At 37.1% G+C, this 25381-nt stretch overlaps 1 protein-coding gene across 8 annotated transcripts in view; it reads left to right on the plus strand.

The window, feature by feature from the left end:
- The window catches only part of RIC8B (RIC8 guanine nucleotide exchange factor B), a 128265-nt gene extending 102884 nt beyond the window's left edge, over positions 1 to 25381 (plus strand). The window contains exons 9-13 of one of the 8 annotated variants that reach the window (XR_013179241.1): positions 7191 to 7310; positions 10480 to 10563; positions 14734 to 14872; positions 15526 to 15702; positions 21638 to 21750. Coding sequence is in view for 3 of the 8 variants with exons in the window: in XM_077168614.1 (XP_077024729.1) it covers positions 7191 to 7310; positions 21638 to 21749 (232 nt within the window). In the remaining 5 variants the exon portion in view is untranslated. The other 7 variants (XR_013179240.1, XR_013179242.1, XR_013179244.1 and 4 more) reach the window with 7 other exon arrangements.

Here is a 25381-nt window from a genome sequence, read left to right on the forward strand (position 1 = left end):
GAAAAAGTTTTTCAGCTTTTGTGATATTTGCATTCACATCAGTTTTGCACTTTCAAAATTGTGTTCCATAATATTTCTTTCATATTATAATTTGGGTATGTGACCAGCAAGAGGCCAAGTGTGTTAACTGAACTGCAGTATTGAGGTTTGCTCCAGATTTTACTTCCTATCGATTCATAACCATCAATTTTCTATATCTTTATACCAGAGATATGGCTATTTGTCAAACAGCCGAACATAAGAAACATCTAACTAGTACTCTGATATGAAAAGGCACTTTAGAGCTTTTTTAAAAAAATTATTAAATGCAATTTAATATTCATGTATATAACTGTATGTATATGCATATATGGCTGGCCTGTGATAGATATATTGTAAGTAAATGATAATGAAAGAATGGCACCATATTGCTCTAACTCTTTCCAATGCTGATATAATACGAAGACTTAGATCAGGATGTGGTTTCATAATTTATCCCATTTCTTTAACATGGAATCACTGATACATTTGTATTGTAATTCTCAAATTACTTCAGACATTTTCAGGAACAGCTGCTTTCTCCTCAGAATATCCAAATTTAATTATAGTAAACTCCACAAAACACCTGGTTGTCACATGATTCTTTTAATTAATAAAGATTGCATGTGAATCTCCAAAGTAACAATTTGACTGAATAGAGTAACTCAACTCCTACATCTCCCGAGTCCTTCTGGGTTGCTTATTTCTGAGCAAGTGGGTCATTTATGTTAATAGCAATAGCTGGCATTTATTGCCTGTTTAATATGTGCCAGCCTCTGTTCTAATAGCCTTACTGATATTATTTCATTTAATCCTCACGACAGCCCTTTAAGGTAGTGTTATCCCTATTTTACAGATAAGGAAGCTAAAGCGCAATGAAGTCAAAGTAGTGTGTCCAGAGCACAAGTTCGTGTTGATCAGATGCCCTGACTCCAGAGCTTCTGTTTTAATTGCTGGTATATTTTGGCCTCAAAGTCAGTCGAAGTGGGGGAGGAGTTTTCCCTTCAAATAGCTCTCTGGCTCTCACAGAATCCATTGTCTTCGATATAACCAAAATGTATTTATATATATATCTTAATATCCTGATAACATGAAAATTCTATCTAGTTCACTAATTCAGTAAAAGTTGCCTCTGTCAAGTTAATTCTAACTCTACCTTTATAATATGTTCACAGTCCAGCCACCTCTTATTGCCATAACTGCTACCATTCTAGTCCAAGCTAAAATTCTTTCTCTCAAGGATCATTTCTTTTTTTCTTTTTTTGGCGGGTGAGGGGCCTGGTGCATGGTCCTGAAATTGAACCTGGGTCTCCCACATGGAAGGCAAGCATTCTACCACTGAACCATCTCAAGGATCATTTTAATAGCCTAACTGGTCTTTTGCTTTTCCCTTTGCCCGCCTTTAGACTGTCCTCCACACAGCATCTTTAGAATAATTTCATTTAAAATAAAAACCAGAGCATATCACTCTGCTCATAACTCTACAACAGCTAAAAGCCAAAGTTTGCAGTGGTATACTTGTAGCCTTTCTCCCTCTACTTTTGCCACACTAGTCTCTTCAATGTTTGTCAGATACTTCAAATACATTCCTGCCTCAGGCCTTTGCATTCACTCTTCCTTCTGACTAGAATGTCTGTTTCCCAGAAAGCTACATAGGCTCCCCATCTTACCACCTTCAATTCTTTGCTTAAATATCACTTCCTCAGTGAAGCCTATTCTGACAACCCCTCACTGAAACGTAAACATCACTCCTACCTTCTCCCATCTACCTTACCATTCTTACACTTTTTTTAATAGCACTTACCACCTTCTAACATACCATGTAATTTACTTATTATGTCTGTTTTCTCCTCTAGAAAGTAACCTCCATAGTGGCAGAAGGTTCTCTCTCTTTTTTTTTTTTGTCTGTATTTATTGCAATATCCCTAGCAAGTACCTGGCACAGAGTAAATTTTTCAGTAAACAAATTTGAGTCAATCAACCCCTCTACAGCACTGCACTATGATTCAGTTTCCTGTCCTCATAAAGCTTCAGATCTCATTGGAGAGTGGGTGCTGAGGAATAGAATTCAAGAAAATCAGGTGATGGTAAATCTACACTTTGTTCTTTTTATTGTTACTTAATAGTGGGTAGCAGGCACATACTCCATTGTGTTTTTGATCCAGAAAAAAAAATATTTCTGGATACATTTGCATTTGACATCTCCTTTCCCACCACACATGCCTTATTCTTGGTCTGAAAAACCCTGTTCCCTTTCCTAGAGTTTGCAAGGTATCAGCCTGTAGCCTGGATTTAGCCCACAATTATGTTTTGCTCGCCTTGTCCCATGTAGAGGTGGTTGTTTGCTTTTTGTATTTGTTTTACACAGTACTTCTTAAAATAATTACTTGCCAACATTTAACATTCAGATTTTCAAAAAACTGGATTTCTAGCTTTTTTGGAAAATTTGAAAGTTCTTATAACATTGGGTTTGTATTCTCACATGGCAGCTGACTGTTGGAGTTGAATAGCTGGGATCGCCTTTAGAAGCCAGGTATAAAGCTCCTTTCATTTGACAGCTTAACCATTTCACTGATCTCACCTGCCTATTCCCTGTAGGAATTTGACTTTGTAGCCCCTTTTTTAATCACAGTGTTTTGAATTAAATTTAAGCCACGCTTTTAAAAGACTGAAATTAATTTTCATATAGTCCAGAAAACTTATTTTTTATTGTGAAAATTAATATTTATACACAAAAGCAATAAATTTCAAGACGCACCACAACAGTTAGTTGTAGAACATATTTCAGAGTTTGGTATTCCACAATTTTAGGTTTTTCCTTCTAGCTGCTCCAAGACACTGGAGACTAAAAGAAATATCAATCTAAAGATTTAGCAGTCACATTTATTTGTTAAATCCTGTCTTCTCTGTTATAACTCCACCTTCTCCTTTGATCTTTCTCCCAGCCTTTGGGGGTATTTGGGCTATGCCTATTTTAACTTTTTCATGTTGGAAAGGGCTGTCAATAATACGTGATAGGGACGGAACTAGCTGATATTCTTGCAGAGGCTAGCCCTCTGAGTTTCAGGACTTATCTGGCTTAAGAATCCATCTGGAGATTGTAGGATTTCTGCGAAGTAATCATAGTGCATGGAACCTTTATAGAATCTCAGATTCTATAAAGCCCTCGTGTTCTTTAAGGTTGACAGGAATTGTTTTGGTTGGGGGTTGGCAAACCATCACAACTAGCAATACCTAGGTGAAGCTTGCATCAGAGTAGCCTTTCAACTCTATTTGAACTCTCTCAGCCACTGCTACCTTATTTGTTACAATTATTTTCCTCCTTTTGGTCAGGAAAGCATTGTACATCCCGGCAGCCAGGTCCAGGCCCATGGTCAGGGCCATGCCAGAGAACTTGTAACAGCTGATTTTTGTTAAATGCCCTATTGCTATTAATGTTTTTAGCTAGAAGTAGCAACAATTTTAAGAAAGAGCAAAATATTTGAAATATATTTCCATTTGTATACTATGTTCGTTTACTTATACCTTCTTAAGCAGTTTGTATAATGGCCTTATATAATTCAAAATTCACAGTGAAATACCACAGATAAGAATTTATTCACTTGTCACCTGATTGAAAGATTGTACAGGCTTGGAGGGATGGGAAGATGGGGGAAAGGAGCAGAGACAAGGTAGGAGAAATTATGATAAATACAAAATTACCTAGTGAAGTGCCCACTGCTATCAGTGTCCTTAAAGGATGTAGGAATCAGAGTCTCAGAACCAAATAAAAATAACCTGGGAATTTCAGTGTTAGTGATGCTGAAACCTGTTAAGTCTCAGACTGTTGTATTGAGGTTGTAAAGTTGCTAGGTGTTTGGTCAACTGAAAATAATCCATTTTATGAAACCTCATACCATTGGTGTCATGGTGACTATTTTTTCTCTTCCTCTTCTGTGTAAGGAAACTACATAAAACTCTGGTTTGAAGAAGAGGTGGTGGGATGGAGACAGTGTGCCTCTACCTTTTGTTCCCAGCACCTTGGCATTTTTCCCTTGAGAGTGGCATAGTCTAGTGCCCCAATTTGTGTTTTCTGTGGCTTTATATTCTTCTGAGTGTCAGGACAAAAAAAAAAGCCCTTTTTATAGAAAAGAAATGAAGCCTGAACCTCTGGAATGACTTTGAGGTGTTAGAATGTTTTACTCCTGAGGTAAAGGATAGTAAGATTCTTATTCAGTGAGAATACATTTCTCACTGCTGCTTTTATGCCTAAATAGCAAAATATTTTGTGACTTTACTAGCTAATTTCAGAGGAAGCCGTTAAATCATTTTAGCAGCCTGAAGTCTTGAGGTCAGCCTATGGAAAATGGACATTTCCCCTAAGGTCTTGAGAATCAGGTAGAGTTAAATATGCCTTGATCTAGGACTGTGTCTTAGCTTTGTATGCTGTGGTATTCACAAAACCTCAGTGCTTACCACTGTGTCCTCCTGACACATTTTTCTTCTAAGGCACACCTCCTCTCAAGAGCTAAATGAGCATGATCTATCTGCATAGTTAACCTTCCTTATACTTCCTTCTCAGGCCGATTTCCTTTGTCTACTTGGGAAGTGGTACATAACATTTATCTGCAAGTCTAGTTATTTTTCTGATTTGGTAGGTGGCAGAAGTGAAACCAGTGAAGGCAGGTATCCTGTTATTTGCTTAAGCAAATAATAGATAGGTGGCAAAATTAAATTTTATTTCCTCTCCTCAAAAAAATAGTACAGCTTTTATCTAGGAAAATGGCTTGTTTGATATTATAACTTCATACTAAGTTTACCCAAGGTATTAATTTTAAATGCTATATTAAATCTATTTCTAAATGATATACCTGTCTCCTGATAGGCTAGATTTCATTCCTTTTGAAATCACAGCCTTCCACTGATGGCTGTGCTAATGACATCATATCCTAAAAATGTCTTAGGATTAGATTTTAAATACCATTTCTGTATTGAACTTGAGAGAAAAAGCCTCCTCTCAAGAGGTAAATGAGCATGATCTATCTGCATAGTTAACCTTCCTTGTACTTCCTTCTCAGGCTGATTTCCTTTGTCTACTTGGGAAGTGGTACATAAGAACATTTATCTGCAAGGCTAGTTATTTTTCTGATTTGGTAGGTGGCAGAAGTGAAACCAGTGAAGGCAGGTATCCTGTTATTTGCTTAAGCAAATAATAGATAGGTGGCAAAATTAAATTTTCAGCTTGGCATCTGAATACATCTTAAAAACTCCATTCGTGGTTCTTGTAAGCCGAGTCCTGGTATCTTTGTTCTTGATTTTTGGACATATTATGACCCCATTCAGCCATTTTTGTTGATGACTCCTTAACTAGGGGCCTTTTTCTCTTCTTTTACAAACACATGAAAAAAAAAAGAAAAGAGGAAATAGTAGCCCATAATAAGTGTCTGAATCAGGCATTCTAGCCCTGTGGTTCTTTACTTCACTGTGTATCAAATCACCTGAAAAACAAAACAGTACGAATTCATTTCATCTGAAGTGAGATGCCAATTGTTCATTTTTGTTTTTTTAAGCTTCCCAAGTGATTCTACTATACAGTCAATGTTATAAACCACCGACCAAGCTGTGGGTTTTCAAACTATTTCTCCAGAGTTCCTGGAAGTACCTTAAGAGGAAGCAAGTGGGTAAGGGACAAATGGAAGGCACTGTAGACACCCCATTCTCCTTGGCCATCCCTATCCCCTTTTCTACCTAAACAATTCTGTTTTTATCTCTTATGCATATCAGGCTTCTGTATAGATCTCATTTGTAAAATAAGTGTTCCACTGCTTTGAAGGAAAAAAGATTTTTTAACCACAGTTCTAGACATATGTCTTATGCAAGAATGGCAAAATAGATGTTTTAGATCTGGTTTTCAAGGACAGTCCTTCCACAAGAATCTGTATGTCATGTAGCCACAGAGGAATATAGAAAAAGAGAAGAAAATCTTGTAATAGACCTAGCTGGTACTACAAATGAGAGAAACCTTGGTCAGTAAATAAATAACTTGTCCTAGTAAATCTAAAGCAGAGGTTGCCAAGTGGCTGCCAGAAGACCTAATTAATCACAGTGCATGTTTTAGCCCCATGATTTTTTTTGCTTTAGACTGGCACTACTCTCCAGTTTATCCCAGTTTCCAACACTCCAAATTGTTTATCCTAGGCCTACCACTCATTCAGTTACCCATGAAAATATTTGTGTTTGTGTATGTTAGAAAGCAATTTACTAAACAATTTGCTGTTTTCAGGGATATTTCATTTGATCATTAAAAATAAACCATTCTGTACTTGACTGGTAGAAGATACAGTAACCTCTTACCTACTTCTCCAGAAATAATGTTTAGGTTACATATATTTAGCGGCCACTGAAATCTTTTTGTTCAAGAATTGTCTTTTATTTCCTCTCCTCAAAAAAACAGTACAGCTTTTATCTAGGAAAATGGCTTGTTTGATATTATAACTTCATACTAAGTTTACCCAAGGTATTAATTTTAAATACTATATTAAATCTATTTCTAAATGATATACCTGTCTCCTGATAGGCTAGATTTCACTCCTTTTATATTTTACCTAGGTCAGATCAATTCTAATTAAAATTGTTCTTCTGCTTTACCTTGTATTATTTAAGTACTCATTGCCCTTGTGGTCTCACTAATGGACTAATTTCCTGAGATTAAAAATTGGCATGCTTTCATTTCCAGATTGCAGCCTCCTCTGTCATTATTTTTCCGATTTTTTGACATGTTTATTTTATGCTGTATCACAAAATGGATTTCTTTATTTCTCCTTCTCAGAAATCATTTGTCCCCTTATAATGAATTAATAAGTTGTGCATCCAAGGATATTTACCCTAACGGCACCAATCAAATTTTGTATTTTTAAAATAAGAACAATGCCTTTAAAAAAAAAGTTGGCAAGTCAATTTTATTTTTTTTAAAACAATAGCTATAGCTCATATTCTAAAACAAATTCATAGGAAAAGTCCATTAAAAAAAATTTCTATAGCACTTCTATACCATAAAATTATTATTGACATTACTGCCAATTTTTTGGCCATTATACTCTTTCTTATTAAAACTAACTTTTAACTTGGACCAGAAGAGTACAGAAAGAGCATAATTTTAAAACATACAGCATAACTTTTTTTTCTTTTTGTAGCATTAATCTTATCACTGGTCATTTAGAGGAACCAATGCCAAACCCCATAGATGAAATGACAGAAGAACAAAAAGAATATGAAGCCATGAAACTTGTCAACATGCTTGATAAACTTTCCAGGTATTGTATTCCCATCCATTTTTTGCTTGGTTTCTAAAAATGTTCTATTTCTTTGTCTCTCGCACTGAGAGTTCCCATAGAACAGCAACTCTGGAAATCCATGTTGATTGGAACAGGGTGGCCCAGGCAGCAGTAATTCAGATCTTTCTTGGCTACCATGGTTTTTCTACATGTGCCGCTTCTGGATGTGCATTCTTAAACAATTAAACTCTCAAAGCTAAAATAGTAACTACTAGATTACTGTGATATTTAACCAACTAACCTCCCTGTCTTCAAAAAGATACTGTGAGTTAGGTTCAGTGATTTCGTTGCTTTTCGTATTTTTGTTTTAGTCTGTTTGGATTTTCGTTCCAAATCATGATGGCTTTTCTTTTTTTCCCTTCCATTTTTGATGTGCAAGTTTGTGATTTTGCCTTTTTGGGTTGCTGCTGAAACCAAGAATTTTAAAATGTCATGTATCCAACAGGGGAAAGTGAAAAGGAAAACTCAAATGGAAGATTTTCTGAAAGCAGAAACTTATATTAATTAAGGATTCTAAAACCAATCTTCCCTTCTCTTCTTGCCTCACAATTCCTTCCCTCCAAAAATAGCCACTTTTGAAAATAATTGTCAGATATAAACTAATCAGCAACTACTTATTGGAGAAGTGATTAGAAAATATTAATTCCTTTCAAACTTGGCTGAATTACTCTATTTTCCAGTTATACATCGAGTCACTATCTCCTTTAAGCCATCTTGAATGAGTGCTTCTGTGTGCAGCTGCCACTTAAAGGTGAATTTCTTCTGGTCATCTCCTTTTTCACAACTATGTAAAGGCTAACAGTAGTAACAGCTAGAAATGGTAATGCCAGAAAGCCAACCCTAAAGGAAAAGATGTAAAAAGGAAACAAGCAGACGTTAAGAGACACAGCCAGAGGCTTAGAGTAGAAAAGGACAAGAACAAGAGGCTAACAGGGGGAGTGTGTTAAATATGGATTTAGACAACTCTGCAGTTGCAGAGTCTGAGGTTTTTTCAGAGGATGCTGGAAATGTGGTAAAATTGAGTAGCTTCATTATCTACAAAGTTAATATGAGTAGAACTTAGTGACTTCCAGTCAGCCCTTTTCAATTTTCATCCTTTCCTAAGAATGTTAGAATATACAGCTATGTTCACAATCTTCAAAAGATTTTTGAAATATAATTTGTTTGCAAATTATATTCTCCGTATCTTTCTTCCCTGAAAGAACTCACAGTCATAGAGAACATACCGATAAGGGAAGCCTATAGAAGAAAGAATACTAAGTTTTGAATGAATATATAAACAATAAGAATTGTGCTTGGTAACTTCCAAAAGGATCTGATGTAGCTTACAAATGAAAACACAGTGGTAAAAGTACAAAGAGAACCAAGAAAGTCTATCTGTAGAAGCTGGAAGGGGAGAAGCTAGGAAGGACCTGAGTGGAACATATTAGTCTTTAAGGACAGTATACCAGTTAGGTTGCATAACTTTCCTTTTCCTACCAACAGTATGAGTTCTTAAAAGATGAGAGATTGTACTCAAATAACCCATGTACCTGGGTGGATAGATAATAAAAAAAGAAAAGTGGGAGATAGAACAAAGAACTGCCCAAGAAATATAATTCAGATACTTGGCTTACTGATAGAGACAACACCATTACGGAAGGCATCCCTATAAAGGGAAATAAAAAAGATGCTAGGTCTTTCTCCTTATATTCTCAGAGGAATCCGCACACTTTAGAAGCTGGCAGGAAATAAATATACAAACGTTAAGTCTGAAATACCTTAGCTTCCACCTGACTTAAACTATCCCTCAAAGGAGATACATATTCACCCAGAAACACCCAGCAAGTGCCCAACTCAATCTGAAGGTGATACTGACTTTTGCATGTATAAAGCAGAGTAAGTGTGTCTTGTGGCTTTTATAGTACCAATTTTGCCATTAAAGTTGAAGCTAAAGGCAACCTAGGGAATAGTTCAGTATCACGTAGATCTTTTGCATGGTGTGCAGTGTGTTCTTTACATTGTCTCCCCTTGTGTGCTTTTTAACATTTGCTCTCACTAATAATAGTAGTTGGCAAACTGTATGCAGATCAGCAGTGGGCATTTCAAAGCAAGAATGCAAAGAATGAAGCCATTCGTTATGCATCTTCTGTGTTTGTTGAGCTGTATTCCTCATTAGTCCTAAGTTTCTTCTCTCTTTTCACTTTTTTTTTCTTTTGAGGTAAAAAAAAGATGCCATAAATCCAGAGTAGACTAAATTCATTACAGTTCAGGGAACATTTATTACCAGCAACTCTGTAAAGCACCTGTGCCAGAAAGTTGAGGAAGACTCAGAGGTGAATAGAACAGTCTGTGCCTTTGAAAAGCTCACATTCTAATGGAGAACATGGCTATAATATTTCTAGAATACAGGACTAGAAGGAAATAGTGACAAAATGAGGTCTGTGTTGAACAATAAGCACCCAGAAAAAGGAGCAGTTCATTTTCTCTGCATGCATCAGGGTATGTTTTACAAGGAAGGTTGCATTTGTGCTGATCCTTGAAGTTAAGAGGTTTTTTAAAAGAAAAATGGAGGAATGACCATTCCTGGTGGAGGGAAATTTATTCTTAAAATAAATCTTTGGTATTCACATACTGCACCTTTCTTCCAAAGAATTTGCATTATTTTATTAATATTTGAGTAATATAATATATTACCAGATTTATCATTGAAAACAAGACCTATAGAATTGCCCAAAACATTTCCAAGCTAATGACTAATGATAATCCATTTCCTTTAACAGTGTACAAAATACTTTCACATATATTCTCTTTCTAGCTTCCTAATAGAGACTAGGAAATTCATTTTCCAGAACTCAAGACCTTTGCTCTGTCTACTGTGCTACTGTGTCTATCTGTTGTAGTGTTTGCCAAAAAACTTCCTAATCATCCTCTTTAGTACTGTGCTCATTGGTTGGTTCCCTCAGCTGTCACTCTAAGGATGGTCTGCATTCAATCAAGTCTTTATTGTGCTAAGAGTGTACTGTAGCTTTGTCTGATTAACTTTCCTTCTCAGAAGTGAGGTCTTTTTCTCCTGGGCCTAAATTGAAAGGCATGCAAGTAAAGGATAGGGCTGGAGGTGATGTGGCCAATGACTGGACACTAGACACTTCCTTTTTTCCATCCATAGGGGAGCAGATGTGAAGGACCTGCACCAGGATGGTGGTTAGCAACAGTGGCCCGTGTCAAAGCACTTACCAAAGTGATGACTAAGGTTGGTCATGTCAAGTACTGTTACTGAGCCTGGTGTAGGTTATAGATGTTATTTACCACCAAAACTGTAAAACAACCAATGAAAAAATTAAAATTACATTTCCATTTTGCCACCATACTGGACATAACCACTGCCCTCAAGTCATTCACCACCTTGGCAGCTTTTTCTCTGGTAGATTTCCAAGGACACTGGAAAGATTAGTACTCAAATACTTTCTTCCCATTGAATACCAAAATTACCTTAGTAGTATTAAGTGATTTTTTAATTCTTTTAGTGTAAGGTTTATACTTGAAATAGATTTAGGCAAGGGACCTGGAGGACTTAAGAGTTTGAGAATAATCTGAACCCTGTAAATCCCATCATGTCTAGCTAGTACAGTGCCTTGTACCTGTGGTTTCCCCAGTGTGTGATGATGAAATAATGAAAACAGCTGATTCCCAGAGTTGTGGGTCAGAGATTTGCTCTATAAAATAGCCTACCTGGTTTCAGACTTTATAGTTTGTCACTTCCATTTCTTGTCCAAACATTATAAAATCCAGAGCAGGCAAGGAATTCTATAAGGGACTTTGTGCTATGATTGACTAATTTAAATACTGAAGTACATAATTCCTTTAATATAGACTAACTGTAATATCAAACATAAGCATCAAGAACTGATGCTTATTTATAGAATAAGAATTTATTTATGAAAAGCTCTTCTGACATTTTATAAATGAGAGCAAAGATAGAAAGAGGAATGATACTCACCTGCCTGTCCACCCACTTTTTCCTTCTATAAATTATAAAAATAAAATTAAAAAATAAACCCCTGCAACTCAACGGGAGATTAGAGTGAGGATTGTGTGTGGTGTTAAGTCCAGTGTGGCTAATACATACTGTTTTTGCCTTAGCAACAGCACACAATTCATATATAATAATGCAAGCTACTCCAAAGAAAGAGGAGAAGATTGATTGGCTTAAGCTTAAACTAACCAAGGGAAATAATATTTCAAGTTTCAGTTTTGTTTTGACTTTTCTAATCCCCTTTGATTTCTTAATTGGAACCAGAACTGATTATACTGCCCGACCCTTAACCCATCATTGTTTAACAAGATACACTACCTTTTTGTTTATATAGTCTACCATCAAAATCTATGTTCTAAAATTTATATTTATATAAATAAATCATTGTTTCCCATTCCTTCCTTCTCTCACCCACTCCTTAGCCAATAATTGTGATTTTTTTTCTGTCATCTACTGTATACTATTTGGGACATGATTTTCTTAATAAGTGCAGGCACCAAGTTTAGTAATAGTTCCTTTATTATATCAAGAGGTTATTTTTAAACTTACTAAGGCTGAAACAGGTGATTCATGACCAAAAAGAAAGAAATATGTAATTTTTTCCTTATAAATAAATTATTTTACTCTCCTTACAAAATTATCAGCAACTTGTAATTACACCTACCTTTGTGATGAGTAAGACAAAGAAATCCTTTTCAGGTACATTTCAGAAACACAATCCATTTTTAAAGTATTTTGAGATCTATTCTAAGTCTGAAAGTATGGAGATCATTATTTTTTTCTCAGAATATTCTTTAGGTTTGCACTGTCCAATATGGTGACCACTAGCCATATATGACGTGTTGAACACTTGAAATGGGATAAATCCAATTTGAGATCCTATAAATATAAAATATTCACCAGATTTCAAAAGTTTAGTACAAAAAAATGTAAAATTTCTTAATTGTTTGATGTGGTTTATATGTGGGAATAATATTTTTGATATATTGGATTAAATAAAATATACTATTAAAAATTTACACTTTATTTTTTTAGCATGCCTCCTAGAACATTTAAGATTACATGTGTGGCTTATACTTGTGACTCACATTATAGGTCTGTTAGACAGTGCTGTTCTATAGTATTAGAATATACTGTTAGGTAGCTTAAAAGTTGATTAAAGAAACTTGGATCCATTAAAATAATATGCCATTAAAGTGTCAGGAAGATTGATTTGAGAAGCTCAGTATTGTATATCTTTAGCTTATAGAATGCCCTTCAACTGGTTAGCCACCGCTAACAGTAGGATGTCATTCTACCTTATATTGCCTATTGGTAGTCATTGTCCTTTAGCCATAGTCATTGTAGTATAAATTACTTCTTTGAGCTCTTGGTTTAAGCACTAGCCAGAATGACTTTTGACTATTAGAGAAACAGCAAATAGAACTAGTCTTCATTGGTTGCTTGCTCACTTAGTTACACTCCCTTAGCTTTTAAAAGTCTTTCTAATTGGGAAAAACACATAAGGGCTTCAACTTTACGTCTTCATTCAACAATGTCAGTTGGCATGCTGACCTTTTTATTAATATTTATTTTGCCAATTTCGGCAACAGGGTAGAGAAGTTCTGTAGATAAATTAACAAGATATAATAAAGAACACCATCACTTAAGGATAAAATTGAATTTTGTTCTTCCAGCACTATCTCTAACATCTTTCTATATTTTCTTAACCCATCTCATGTCAGGTGGGTAGCAAATTTTTAAGAGCTTTGCCTGTCATATTCTAACAGAAATGAGGACAGTAATAAAAGACATGTAAATTTTAAAGTGCCTTCATATACCTTGTTAAGATAGTCCTATGAACTGCATAGGGCAAGAGACATTTTATTTATCGAAGAATAAAAAGATTTTAAATGACTGACCCGAGATCAATCATCTGGTTAATGACTCAGCCAGGACTTGGCTGTCAGTCTTCAGATTCCAGATCTTAGGCTATTTTGAAAAATTACCAACACCCTTCAAAAGTTTTATTATCTTAAATAAGACAGTGTAAATTTCAAATGAATGCACAGTGCAAGGACAGATAGTAAGCGTTTTTACCTGAGAAAAGAATTAAGATTTGGAGGATATGTCTTCCTGCTTTGTCATATACCATTGTTGAGCTCTTCTCAATATCAGGTCAGGTGCTAAATAAATAACATAGGTCAAATCAAAACTGAAAACAGCTTTATATAAGAAACCAGTAAAAATTTCCATGAAATAACTAGGTCTTCTAATTATTTTGAAATAAGTATGATTACAGATATTCTAACAAACGCTCCTAGTTAATGTAATCACATTGAGAAAACCTCACTGTAAAAAGTCTTCTCTATGGGACTGTTTAGACAACTCCTAAGTGGAAGGATGTGGTGATATGGACAAACACTAAATCAATTTATCTTAGGAATGATATTTTTATGCTACATATTTAACTTTCCCAATTTTTACAATTCCAAAGCACGACGGTGAGGGCTAAGAGAATGATCTCAAAATCATTTTTGAAAGATTTAACCTGAAGACTAAAAGTTGCTATAGAAAAGCCACCATACCCTTCTTTCTTACTAGTTAGTGCCTAGTGAAAGAAAGATGCAATCAACATGAATGATTGTCCAAGCCTAAAGGACGCTTTTTCTTAGTATATAACTGAAGTTGTTATCTAGTCACAAATATTATACTACTGTTTCGGAGAGAAGTAAAGAACGAAAACATGTTTAAGAAAACCACAAGTTATTGGGAAGTCCATTGTATTTCAGTGGATTATAAACTCTTCCAGATGTTGAAATTTTGAAATAAATTGCATTGCCAGATTTGAAATTATAGCAGATTACAGTTTCCTTGTTGGGGCTATCACAGGCTCCAGTCTGGCAGGCATTTTGGGAAAAGCTCTGTGTTAATTAAGATGCTTTATTTATATACTAACTTCACATCCCATCTTTCAAATGTTAAAAGGAACTAAATATGAAATGGCTAATTTAAAATGTCAGGATTCTCTTTTCCAAGCCAACCTTACATTAAGGGCAGGAATCCATGTGTCAGAGAAATGGTTCCCAATTATCCCGTCTTGGGTTTTGTTATACATTGTACAGAAGTCAACAAAACAAGTATGTAACAAAACCTTCCTAAATAGCAGCCACCCTCATTAAAAACAGAGATTTAATCAAGGGATGATTGAAGAAAGCAATACTTCATAACACTCCCCCCCACACACACACACACCTTTTCTTCTTTTCTACTCATAGAACAAATATGTTGCATAAAAGGATCAGAACTATTATGCAGTACTCAATTAGAGGGAGGTGAATAGGTCTCTAACATGCTGTTTTATCAAAAGAGCAGACTGGTGTTTGCATGACTGTTGTTTCATTACAGACCCTGTCATTAATTCCATGTGTCAATACTGCCCTGTAGTACACAGAGCAGACAAGAAAGAAGAGCCCTTGAAAACAAGGGAATGATTTTTGAGTCGTTATCAAGCTAAGTGGCAAGCGGGAAGCTGAAACTCATATAGGTAAATTCGAAGGGACTCTTGGGAGACCTGCAAGTGGGAAACAAGAATGCATTTTACCAACTGCTTAATTATGTCCTGTTTTTTCAACAAGTACACTTGAATTGAATGCTTTGTTTGTATTGCACAAAAACATGTGCTATGGGCAAGAGTATTCTCTTGCTTTCCAGTCAAGTAAGGTGTTTTATACACTTACACATCTGGCCTATTCTATAATGTGCAATTGGGTACGTCAGTATCTGACTCCCGGTATTGCACTATCATTTCTAGGGGAAAGATTCACATAGGAACAGAAACCCTAAAAAGTGGGACCTTCTGTAAGACTTTGAGGAGTTATGTAAGCCCAGGCATCCTACAGTACCATGCTTATAGGGAAATGGTAGCTCAGGAAAACGTTAAAATATATCTGGAAAAAGAAACAGACCACAAAATTTTAAATATGGTATACATGCCATAATCTCCCACCCCTAGAACTTTAAGAAAGTATTTTTTTTTTTTTGTTACCATTAGCAATCCCAAGGGTTAGGCTGGGGCACAAATAGGGTTTCCTTTCTTGGACGTGCTTTATCTGTGTCCTCTTGCCTGGCCAAGCCCTTATAGATTATGGTTCCTTATCGTTTAGTAAGATCAAATTTCTAAATGATGTTTCGTTCCAGTTGAACATTCTTGGAGGCTTATCTCTTCCCTGGCCAGATGCCTGATCAGATGAGAAGCCCGCCATGATACTGTCACAGTGCCTAGAATGGGCTCTTTATCCAGTAGACATCACTGTACTTTTTGATGATAACGAGGGCAGTCTTAACTTGTGTTAAGGCCTGTGTATAGCATTGAAGGTAAGTATGAAGGAGTTGTTGCTATATAAGTATCTTAATCCTGATGCACATTTCAATATACAGTATCTCCATTTTACCATGATGTACATATATATGATACTGAGCCATCCTTTTTGGATGGGATCTTCCTAATCTAGGACCAGGAATTCTTCATAAAATGGCCTGTTTATTGAGGACCATGATTGAATTTGGATCCTTCCTTATAACACTTGCCATTGCTTTGATTTACCTTTGTAATCATGTTAATCATCTGCTGCTAGTTATATAGGAAGGGTTTGTGGTCTTGGTCTGTGCCAGTGACAATTAGGTCAGAAGCTGTGCTTGACTCTTAAGATTAGAAACAAAGGCTTAGCAATAATAATAACTTCTAGTGTCTTAAAAAGCGTAATAGCTTTTTAAATAAATCAAAATTATTTAGTAGCCTAAAGCTTAAATTCTTAGAATTAGGATAGAATCTTGGGGATCATCTTGTCCAACCCCCTCATTTTATAGATGGGGAGACTCAAGCCCAGAGAGACCACTGGCTTGCCCAAAGAAAACCAGCAAGTTAGTAGAAGATCTGAGACTAGAATCTAGATCTGATGCCCCATATATGAGAAGCCCTGTCTATATCAGTTAGTATTGGGGAATTCCAGACTGCATGGTGAAAAAGGGGGCGTTACTTCTGCTGGACTGTCATAATGTCTGATGACATTGACTCATCAGGGAAATAGTTGGTTAAAATAATAAGAATGGTTCCTGACAAATGGTTCCCTACTGTTCTCCATTTATGCCATGGCCCATGTACTATATTCCTTCCAAAAAAATACATTTGTTGGGCACCTACTGTCCCTCTCACATGCTAGTACTGGTACATCACGGCCAGGTAAGACATGGACCCTGCCCTCAAGTTGCTTACAGTCTAATAGAGAAATAGAAATCCCTGGAAAGCACTGTACAAAATTTTCTATGAAATATGAATCCCTTTCCTCTGTAAATCTTAATAATGAAAGTGAATCTTTTACCCATAGATGTAGCTTATCTCGAGTTCATGGCTTAGTTAATAGGAGTCCCATAAGACACTATACCTTTCCTCTCTGTGAAGGTTCAGGATAATATCAAGTGCAACTTAATTTAGTACACAAACACGTAGTGAGGATCTGCTTTCTGCAAGGCACTGTGCTAGACACATACGGGTACAAAAATTGAGTAAAGCACAGGACATATTTTCTTTTTATGATGTCACAACAATATTGTTTTATAGCTTTCAAACTTTGTAATGAGGATTATTTTTAATCACTATTCTTAAATGAGGGGCCCTTGAAATAGAAGACAAAAATACCTCTATGTTGAAATCCAGACTTGTGAGTCTGGATTCAAAATCTCCATTTAAATCCTCTTCTGTACCCCGTTATCTCTTGAGCTTTCTTTTTCCTTTACCTCAACCAAGCCAGCCTGCTTGTCAATTCCTATACACAACTAACTCTTGCTTCTGTGCCTCTGCTTGACTAATTCTTGCTTCTGAAATACCTTCCTCCCATGAATCCATGTCCATCACTGCCATTAGTCTGGCCCTGAGTCCATCTCCTACAAGGAACCTGTGGTCAGCATCCCCATCTCCTCTTGTGTCCCTCCCACATGTGCATAGCCCCTATGAGTGGTGGAGTAACATTTCTGTGGTATTCATTAAAGCTTCCCATTCTCTGTCCACATCTTGCTAATCTAGTTACAACAGCTATTGCTAAGTAAAACAGCCCAATAATAACCAGACCTTTTAGGAGTGAATATATCAAATATTTCATTTTGGTATTTGACAGCTGCTAATTGTAGGAGAGGAAGATGATCAGAAAAGTTAGGGTGGTGTGAGAAGTAAACCTGGGGTCCATAAGAAGAAACAGTCACACATTTGTAAGTGATCCTCTCTCCTTCTGCTCCCAAACAGGACCAAAAAATTTCCTTTAAACAAATTTCAAATACAATAAAGGGTGTATTGATGAACCGTCAAGCTAGGGAACGCAGAGCTCTGCCTGTTAATCATCTCAAGCTTGTTGATCTGTACTGTAATTCTTTTAATATTGTTTAATGTGTGTGTGTTTTCTCTTCTGACCTGACTAAAAGCTTCTTGAGGACAGGGACCATGTCTTTTATTTGCTTCTGCATAGTCTTCCCCTACTTATTCTTAAAGAGTTTCCTGATAAGCTTGGGGAAACATTCCCTAAGCAAATAAGGGCAGAAACCGCAACTTGTGGGTTTCTGCTACATTCCAGTCACTGCACTATGCACTTTATATGTATAATGGCCTTTTACCCTCATGACAACTCAGTGAGGTTGGTATTCCTATCCTAATTCTACAGAGAAGGAAATTGAAGTTCAGAGTTCAAGATATCCCAGCTAGTGAGTGGTGGATCCAGGGTTAGAGCTGAGGTCTGTCTGACTCTAAAGCCTATATATGCCTTACATTGTACCACAGTACTAATAACGTTTAGGAGTCCTTTATAGAGCCCTCTCATCTACATTATTATTTTTTTGTTACTATTACTATTACTCCTTTACATCACTACTAGGAAGTAGGTAGAGCTAGTATTATCATCATCATCCCCATTTCACAGAAAGGGAAACTGAGACTCAGAGCCTTACCTGAGATCACATAGCTGGTAAGTAGAAGAGCCAGGACCTCAAATAGACTTCCTGACTCCAGATTTTTTTGTTGTTGTTCTTTCCACTACATCACATCTCTGCCTTAATTCATTTTCATGAATGCATGATTATATGGCCATTTATCACTGATACCTTTCCTGTGGAAATGTCTATAAGCTCAGGCATCACATGGTGCTGTGTGGAAAAGAAACCAATTGTTATTTTCAGAGGAGCTTCCATTATTAATGGAGAGGTGACACAAAGCCCTCAAGAAATAAATGTTTGAGAAGAATCAGTTCACAAGTGAGAAAATATGGGTACATTTTGTTCCACAGATGAACTCCTATAATTAGGCAATAAATCTGATATATTGTATTTAATTATTTCCATTGTAAAACTGGGTTCAGGAGTAGGGCTGAAGCCCACAGACTTGTTCTGAAAATATTCTTCCTTGGTTTGAGTGAAAAATGTGTTAAGTGCTTCATACAAATTGGTAGCCAGCCCCAGCCAGTATCATTCTATTATCAGAGAGATGCACTAGCAGTTCATTGTCCCTCATAGAATTCCTCTAGTCACATCTGCCATTCCTATTTCTACCTATTCCTGCTCTTTCCACTCCACCCTCCCTCACAGAGTCCTCGGTCCACCAGCCCCTTTGGACCTTTGACCTTTCTTACATCCCTTAATGCTTCATTCCCAGCAAGTTGACCCTTTTCTCCTTTTGCACAGATTATTAGTATATAGTGTCCAGTATCACAAAGTCCTTCAGCACAACCAGAACCAGGAAAATATATATTATAAAATATAGAAGTTCATTGTATAGCAGTACTAGAGAGAAGTTTTAATGAGAGCAGATTATTTTCTAGCTATCCACTGAGCATTTTTACATGGTTGTTATGCAAGCACCTCAAACTCTTCATGTCTTAGCATCTTCCCACCAAGCCTACGCATTATCTCCTGTGTTCTTCTTCCAGCAAATAGCAGCACCATCTACTTGGTCATCCAGACTGAAAACCTCATGGGTATTCTCCTCCTTTCTCTCCTTCACCAGTCCCCTTGCGCTTCCAGTGTGTCAACACATCCACCTGGGAAATGGTGGCTTTTCTTCCCACAACCACAGCCTTAATCCAAGTGTCTGTCTCTTCTCAGGCTATTACAATTGACCTTATTATAATTTGTCTCCCTGCCACCAGTTTCTCCCCATTCCAGTGTGTCTACTACTGCACTACAGCCAGAGTTACTTTCCTGTAGAATAGGCCGGATGAGGCATTCCTTCCCGGTTGAAATCTAAACTGCTTACTCTGGCATTTAAGACACTTGACAAATGGGCCCCAAGCTACCCTTGCAGCCTCATCTGCCTGCCACTCCTTCACTGAACTTCACCACTTCCTGAACATGGGGCCCTTTCACAGCTTCATGAGGGCATGGAGATAGAAAAGATACAATGACACAATCCAAAAAAGGGCAAAATCACACAAGTAAATGGGACCATACAGAGCTCTTTACATAGTCTCCTTTGCCTGAAATGCTCTGTGCCTTCTTTGTCTGGCATTTAATACCTCGTTGCCACTCTCCCCAAGCAATCTGGTCTATGCTTCATCTCATGGGCTATCACAATTGTTTGTTCACAATTCTGTTCTAATATTTACCCCGTTATGTCCTAAGATATTTTTCGTACATTTGTTTCTCTTCCTCCTAAGGCAACAGTTTTGCCCAGTCTTCCTTTTTTTCCCCAGACTCAGTATATGACCTAATTCCTAGTACATAGTTAATGAACAAACATTGAACAGATGATTTCAGAGTGTGCTCCTCCAGTGTAGTTAGGGAAGTTAATCCAGATGTGGTGTGCTGGACAGAGCACTAGACTCAAGATATCTATGTCCCAGGTCCAACTCTGACACCAGATAGGTAACCTTGCGTAATCACTCAGTTTCCTTTATTGAGGGGGTTGGACTAAATGATCCCTTCCAACTTTAAGTTCTATGATTCCGACCCCTATTTGGATCAGGAAATGAGTTTCCTACTTCATAACATTCAATAAACTTCTACTTTAGCCAGTCAGTTAGCCACATTTCTCAAAAAGACTTTGCAAACTGTCAGAAATAGTCTTCTGACGCTAGCCAGAGCTGCTTAATTAGGCTGTTGGCTTCATCAGCCTCTACTGAGCTATTCTTACCCTTACCCAGTGCCTTCACGATGCCTGTAGCACACACCATCACACTGTTGCATGACTGTCCCTTTCCAGGAGGGAATCCTCCTTTTCGCTGGCCTAAGGCAATAACAGCAAAGAGGCAAAGGGAGAGGAGGTTTTATTCTTTCTCTTTGCTCCAAACTCTACCAACATTACAGCTGCTGCCACTTAGGTTCTTATTTATAGACATGTTTTCAGGGAGTGGTACCCGTTTCCATGAGAAATAAGTTTTAAGCAGGTCATGGCCTCTTTCAAGGCCACTCTTAAAGTACACTGCTGACCTTTTGGGGATGGGAGTACTGGAGTTAGTGTAATAGGTACATTCCGCATAATCTCCATGTAATAAGAGCCTATGAAAAGATTAAATAATTCTTTCTTAATGCTTTTTGATTGGCTTAATCAATAATTAATCATCTTTAGATGAGGCTGTAACTTGTGGAGTAGATATAATTGGATTAACTGAAAAGAGGCAGTTGGGGAGCTTTGAAGAGATTAAAATGGCTGTCAATCCCATAATTAAACTGCCACAAACAAAAGCAATGGTCTTAAAAAATGATGATAAAAAGAAAGAAAGAGAGAGCATAGGAAAGAAAAGGAAGGGAGAAAGTTGGAGGAGGCCAACTGATTTGAAACGAGTCAATGAGTACTTACGTATTACCAGAGATTGTGGGGCAAAATCAACTCTTGATGTGTTTATCCATTGAATGAAATGCATACATACCAAATCAACTATTTAATTGTATGCCTGGTCCATTGGGGACAGGTGAAATTTTGGCAGGTTCAATTTCACTAAAATAAAAAGAATCTACAAAAGAGAAAAAAAGTTAATTATCAAAAACAGAAGAGACCTGCTCCTTGTCCTGAGCCCATTTAGACTTTGACTTTTCATACTTCTAATTGGCTTAGTAGGTTTGGCCTGTGTGAATGAAGTCTTTTATCTCCCTCTTTTTCTTTCCATGCCCCTTTCATCTTTCCTGTTACAAACACACAGAGAGAGCTCAAGGAAAAATACTTTGGTTTTTAAAGACTTCTTTTTAAAAGGATGTGGATTTGGGTGGAGGGGAGGAGGGGTGTGTGTGTGATGCTGGTGAATACTTTTTTTTCCCTCTCTTTTATCTCCTTTTCCAGAGAGGAGTTGCTTAAACCAATGGGACTAAAACCTGATGGGACAATAACGCCTTTGGAGGAAGCACTCAACCAGTACTCCGTCATCGAAGAAACCAGCTCCGACACAGACTAAAAGCATCACCTGCTCAACTCCCAATATTGCTTTTATCAGCATCTTTTCTCTGTAGCTCCAGGGGAATCTTTTCTCTAAAACATTTATGCCCTTGCTTTGGCTAGAAACACATTAACTGGTTTACTCATTGAGAATCCAGCATATTTAAGAGGTGATCCTGTGTTTTTTGCAATATTGAGGCATTCATAAAGAGTTGCAGTTAGATGGAGTTACAGGGGATAGAAGCAGAAAAAATAATTCCATTTCATCAGGATGAAACTGAAGGACTTCTTTTTCTAAAGCAGCCCTAGTTGAATCTAGCAATTCTGTTTGCCAAGATTCTTAGCAGATTTTACTCTGTCCTTCCTCTCTCTTGTGTGAGCTGCCCTTTCTGAATCTCTGCAGCAAACTGACGCACGTGAGAAGCAGAATGAGCTGTTAAATAAGGGCTGAGGCAAGTGATTTGCTAGATCAGAACTGGCTAAATGGAAGCCAAGCAGCTGCTCCATAAACCTAGCACCACTCTTTACTTCATTTCAAATTTTTATAAATACATAGAAACACACACACACAAACACACACATATAGCCCCAGACTTGCAAACTGACTACCTTCTAAAAGTTTGTATGTCACTTGTCTAGAACTTCAGAATACATTTCTCCCTATAAAAAGTTATAAATGATGGTTTAGTTCTCAGGCAGCTACAAATGCCTATTTATTCCCTAATGTACCTGAACACTAGTACCATAGAACTGACCTACCATCTGCATCACTGCATGGGGAGCATGCATTCTGAGGTCAAACTCGGGGTGCCAAGAACAGACATCCTCCAGCCTAGCAGAAGTAATGGGGCCTTGCTGAGCAGTGGGAGTTATTTTGTGGCCTCTGCTGGAGGAGGGAGCAGCACCCATTTGTACATATTGGTCATTCATAAGTCATAGGTTTTAAACTGGGAACTGTGTGTGTCTCTGTGTGTGTATTCTACCTTTCTACCATATGTGATCGGTTTAATGGTAACTTTATTTATTTAAAAAAGAAAAGAAACACAAATAGTTACTGTTAAACTGATTAAGCTGTTTATTTTTACTTTTAGAATTGGTTATATGAAGAAGTAGAAGATGATTCATGCAATAGACAGTGGGCCTAGTAATCAGTGGCTTAAGTTGGAAAGGGGTAGGTTTCTTTTTACATATATATATATATATATATATATATGTATATACATATATATATACAGATAGATAATGTGCTTAACCACTGCCTTTTAAAACTTTAAATTAAATAAAACATTGGGGTTGATTCAATTTAGCCATCTGTGTGTGTTTCTTTATAAATACATGGGATAAACAATGGGATAAACTGTTTCACAGCTCATACTTTTTCCAAGTGTTTTTACATCCATTATCTCACTTATCATCGTAATAGCCATTTTAAGGATAGGTAAACTACGTGAAGTATTAGTGATGATGTCATTTATCCAGAAGTCACTTCTCTGGCAAAGCAGTGAGTCAGGAGTTGCTTTTAAAAGGTCTTTGAGAGAGAGATTTCTGAGAAAGCAGAGAATAACCTAGCCACAAGAAGCACAGTCTACCAGCCAGCGACCTTTGGAGATGAAGAAGGAAAATGCCTCCTGGGGAGCTTCATGAAACAAGAAGCCAGGAGAAGAAGCTAGCAGATGATGCAGTTTCACTATATGCCCTTCCAGATGAGAGAGAAGCCCTGACTATGTTTGCCATGTGCCTTTCCACCTGAGAGAAAAACCCTGACCACGTTTGCCATGTGCCTTCTCACTTCAGAGAGAAACCCTGAACTTCATTGGCCTTGAACCAAGGTATCTTTCTCTGGATGCCTTAGATTGGACATTTCTATAGACTTGTTTTAACTGGGACATTTTCTCAGCCTTAGAACTGTAAATTAGCAACTTATTAAATTCCCCTTTTTTAAAATCCATTCTGTTTTCTGGTATATTGCATTCCGGCAGCTAGCAAACTAGAACAGCTGTCTTTACTCTGAAGAACTACAAATTTGTGTGTTCACTCTTCAAGTAGTTACAGGACAGATCCAAGAGTCACGGACTACCATACCATCATCTCAAATTTTCCCTTCTAGCTGTGTCAGAACATCGGAGGCTGGAAGGAATAAATATTTTTTTATCATCACACACAAAAAAAAGGTTTTTGTGCTGCCAAAGAGATGATGCAAAGTTTCTTGCAATTCTCAAGAATCTCATATGCCTCTTTACCAAAATTTGCATATATTTATAACATTTAGTCATGTTATCTGGCTTTCAAGCCAACAAAACATGGCAAAGAAGGATGACAGTAGATTAAAATCAGGCATATTGGAATGAAAGCAGCAAAAAAGCCCACTGAAAACTAGATAGGGAGATGAGGAAGAATACAAAAAAACTATTCAAGCCATAGCAAATTTGGAACTATCTTTTTACCAAAGGACACACAGCTGACCCAGACAATATCTCTGTACAACAGTTTGGCCATTGGACTCATTCTCATAATGATGACACTGAGTTTCTTTAAAGGAGTAAGTTGCATTCAGAATACTCTCTGAAATATACAATACATTTTTGGATATGAAGGTAAATGGTTGATAATAGAGGTTGCAGGTAACCCATGTTTTAATTGACAGCAAATAAAATGAAACTTGGCAATTGGTAATTTTAGATTAAATGAAAAAGGTTTAGAAGGAAAAAGCATTTTTGTTATTTCATTCTAAAAATGCATTTTTGAAGTATTTTTCTAATTCTATAATCAAATAGCTTTGGCATGAATGTCAGATTACCTAGATTAAGACATGTTTAATGAAATGCCATTCTACCAGCTTTATACAGAGGAAATGTTTGGACAGTCCTGTTTAAGTAGCTGTGCTTTTCTGTTTTGAATGAGTTCTGTTTCATTCTGAGTTTCCCTACCCTGGGCATTAGGCTTTAGTTTTTGAAAAGAGAATTTGCTGGAGGAGGAGATGAGAATGACCTCTCCAAAACCTACTTCTTGATTTGCACACAGAAAGAGAACTAACATCTGTTGAATGTTTACCACATGCTGGACTTTTTATGTATGTTATCTCTTGTAACCCTCATTACATCTCATGTGAGATCATCTCTAGAAAGCTTGAGTAAGTTACCGAACACTACATAGCTGTTAAGAGTCCAACTCTGGCCGGCCCAACTCCATATACTATACCTTCCTCTCACCACACTGCCCACCTTGAGCCCACAGTGTGCCTCTGTTGAATTTGGAATGCTAGGAACCCTACCCTTGGAAACAGGTGATAATGGTAGTGGTAATAATTCTTGGTCCATTTTAAGCAATAACTATTTCCACAGAACTGGTTTCAAAGAACTTACTAAGCAGGGATGTGACCTGGGAAGAGTGAGGCAAAATTTGCTCAGGTATTGCTAGGTTTCAGATGAGTACTTAGAATCTTGTAGAATAGCCTAGAATCTAGAGCTGCAGGCTTCCCCCAGACATCAGCCTGGCATTGGTGACCTGCAATGGGGATGAACAGAATGCATTCACTGGCCACCACTTCGCAGGCTCCTCTGTCCACACCCTTCCTGGCCTCTGTAACAGGATACAGAGGTACATGTCCTAAAATAAGGCACTTGAGCTTCTTTCTTTAGAGTAACACAGACA

The sequence above is a fragment of the Tamandua tetradactyla genome, chromosome 7 (genome assembly GCF_023851605.1).
Source record: "Tamandua tetradactyla isolate mTamTet1 chromosome 7, mTamTet1.pri, whole genome shotgun sequence".
In the NCBI taxonomy this organism is placed as follows: domain Eukaryota; kingdom Metazoa; phylum Chordata; class Mammalia; order Pilosa; family Myrmecophagidae; genus Tamandua; species Tamandua tetradactyla.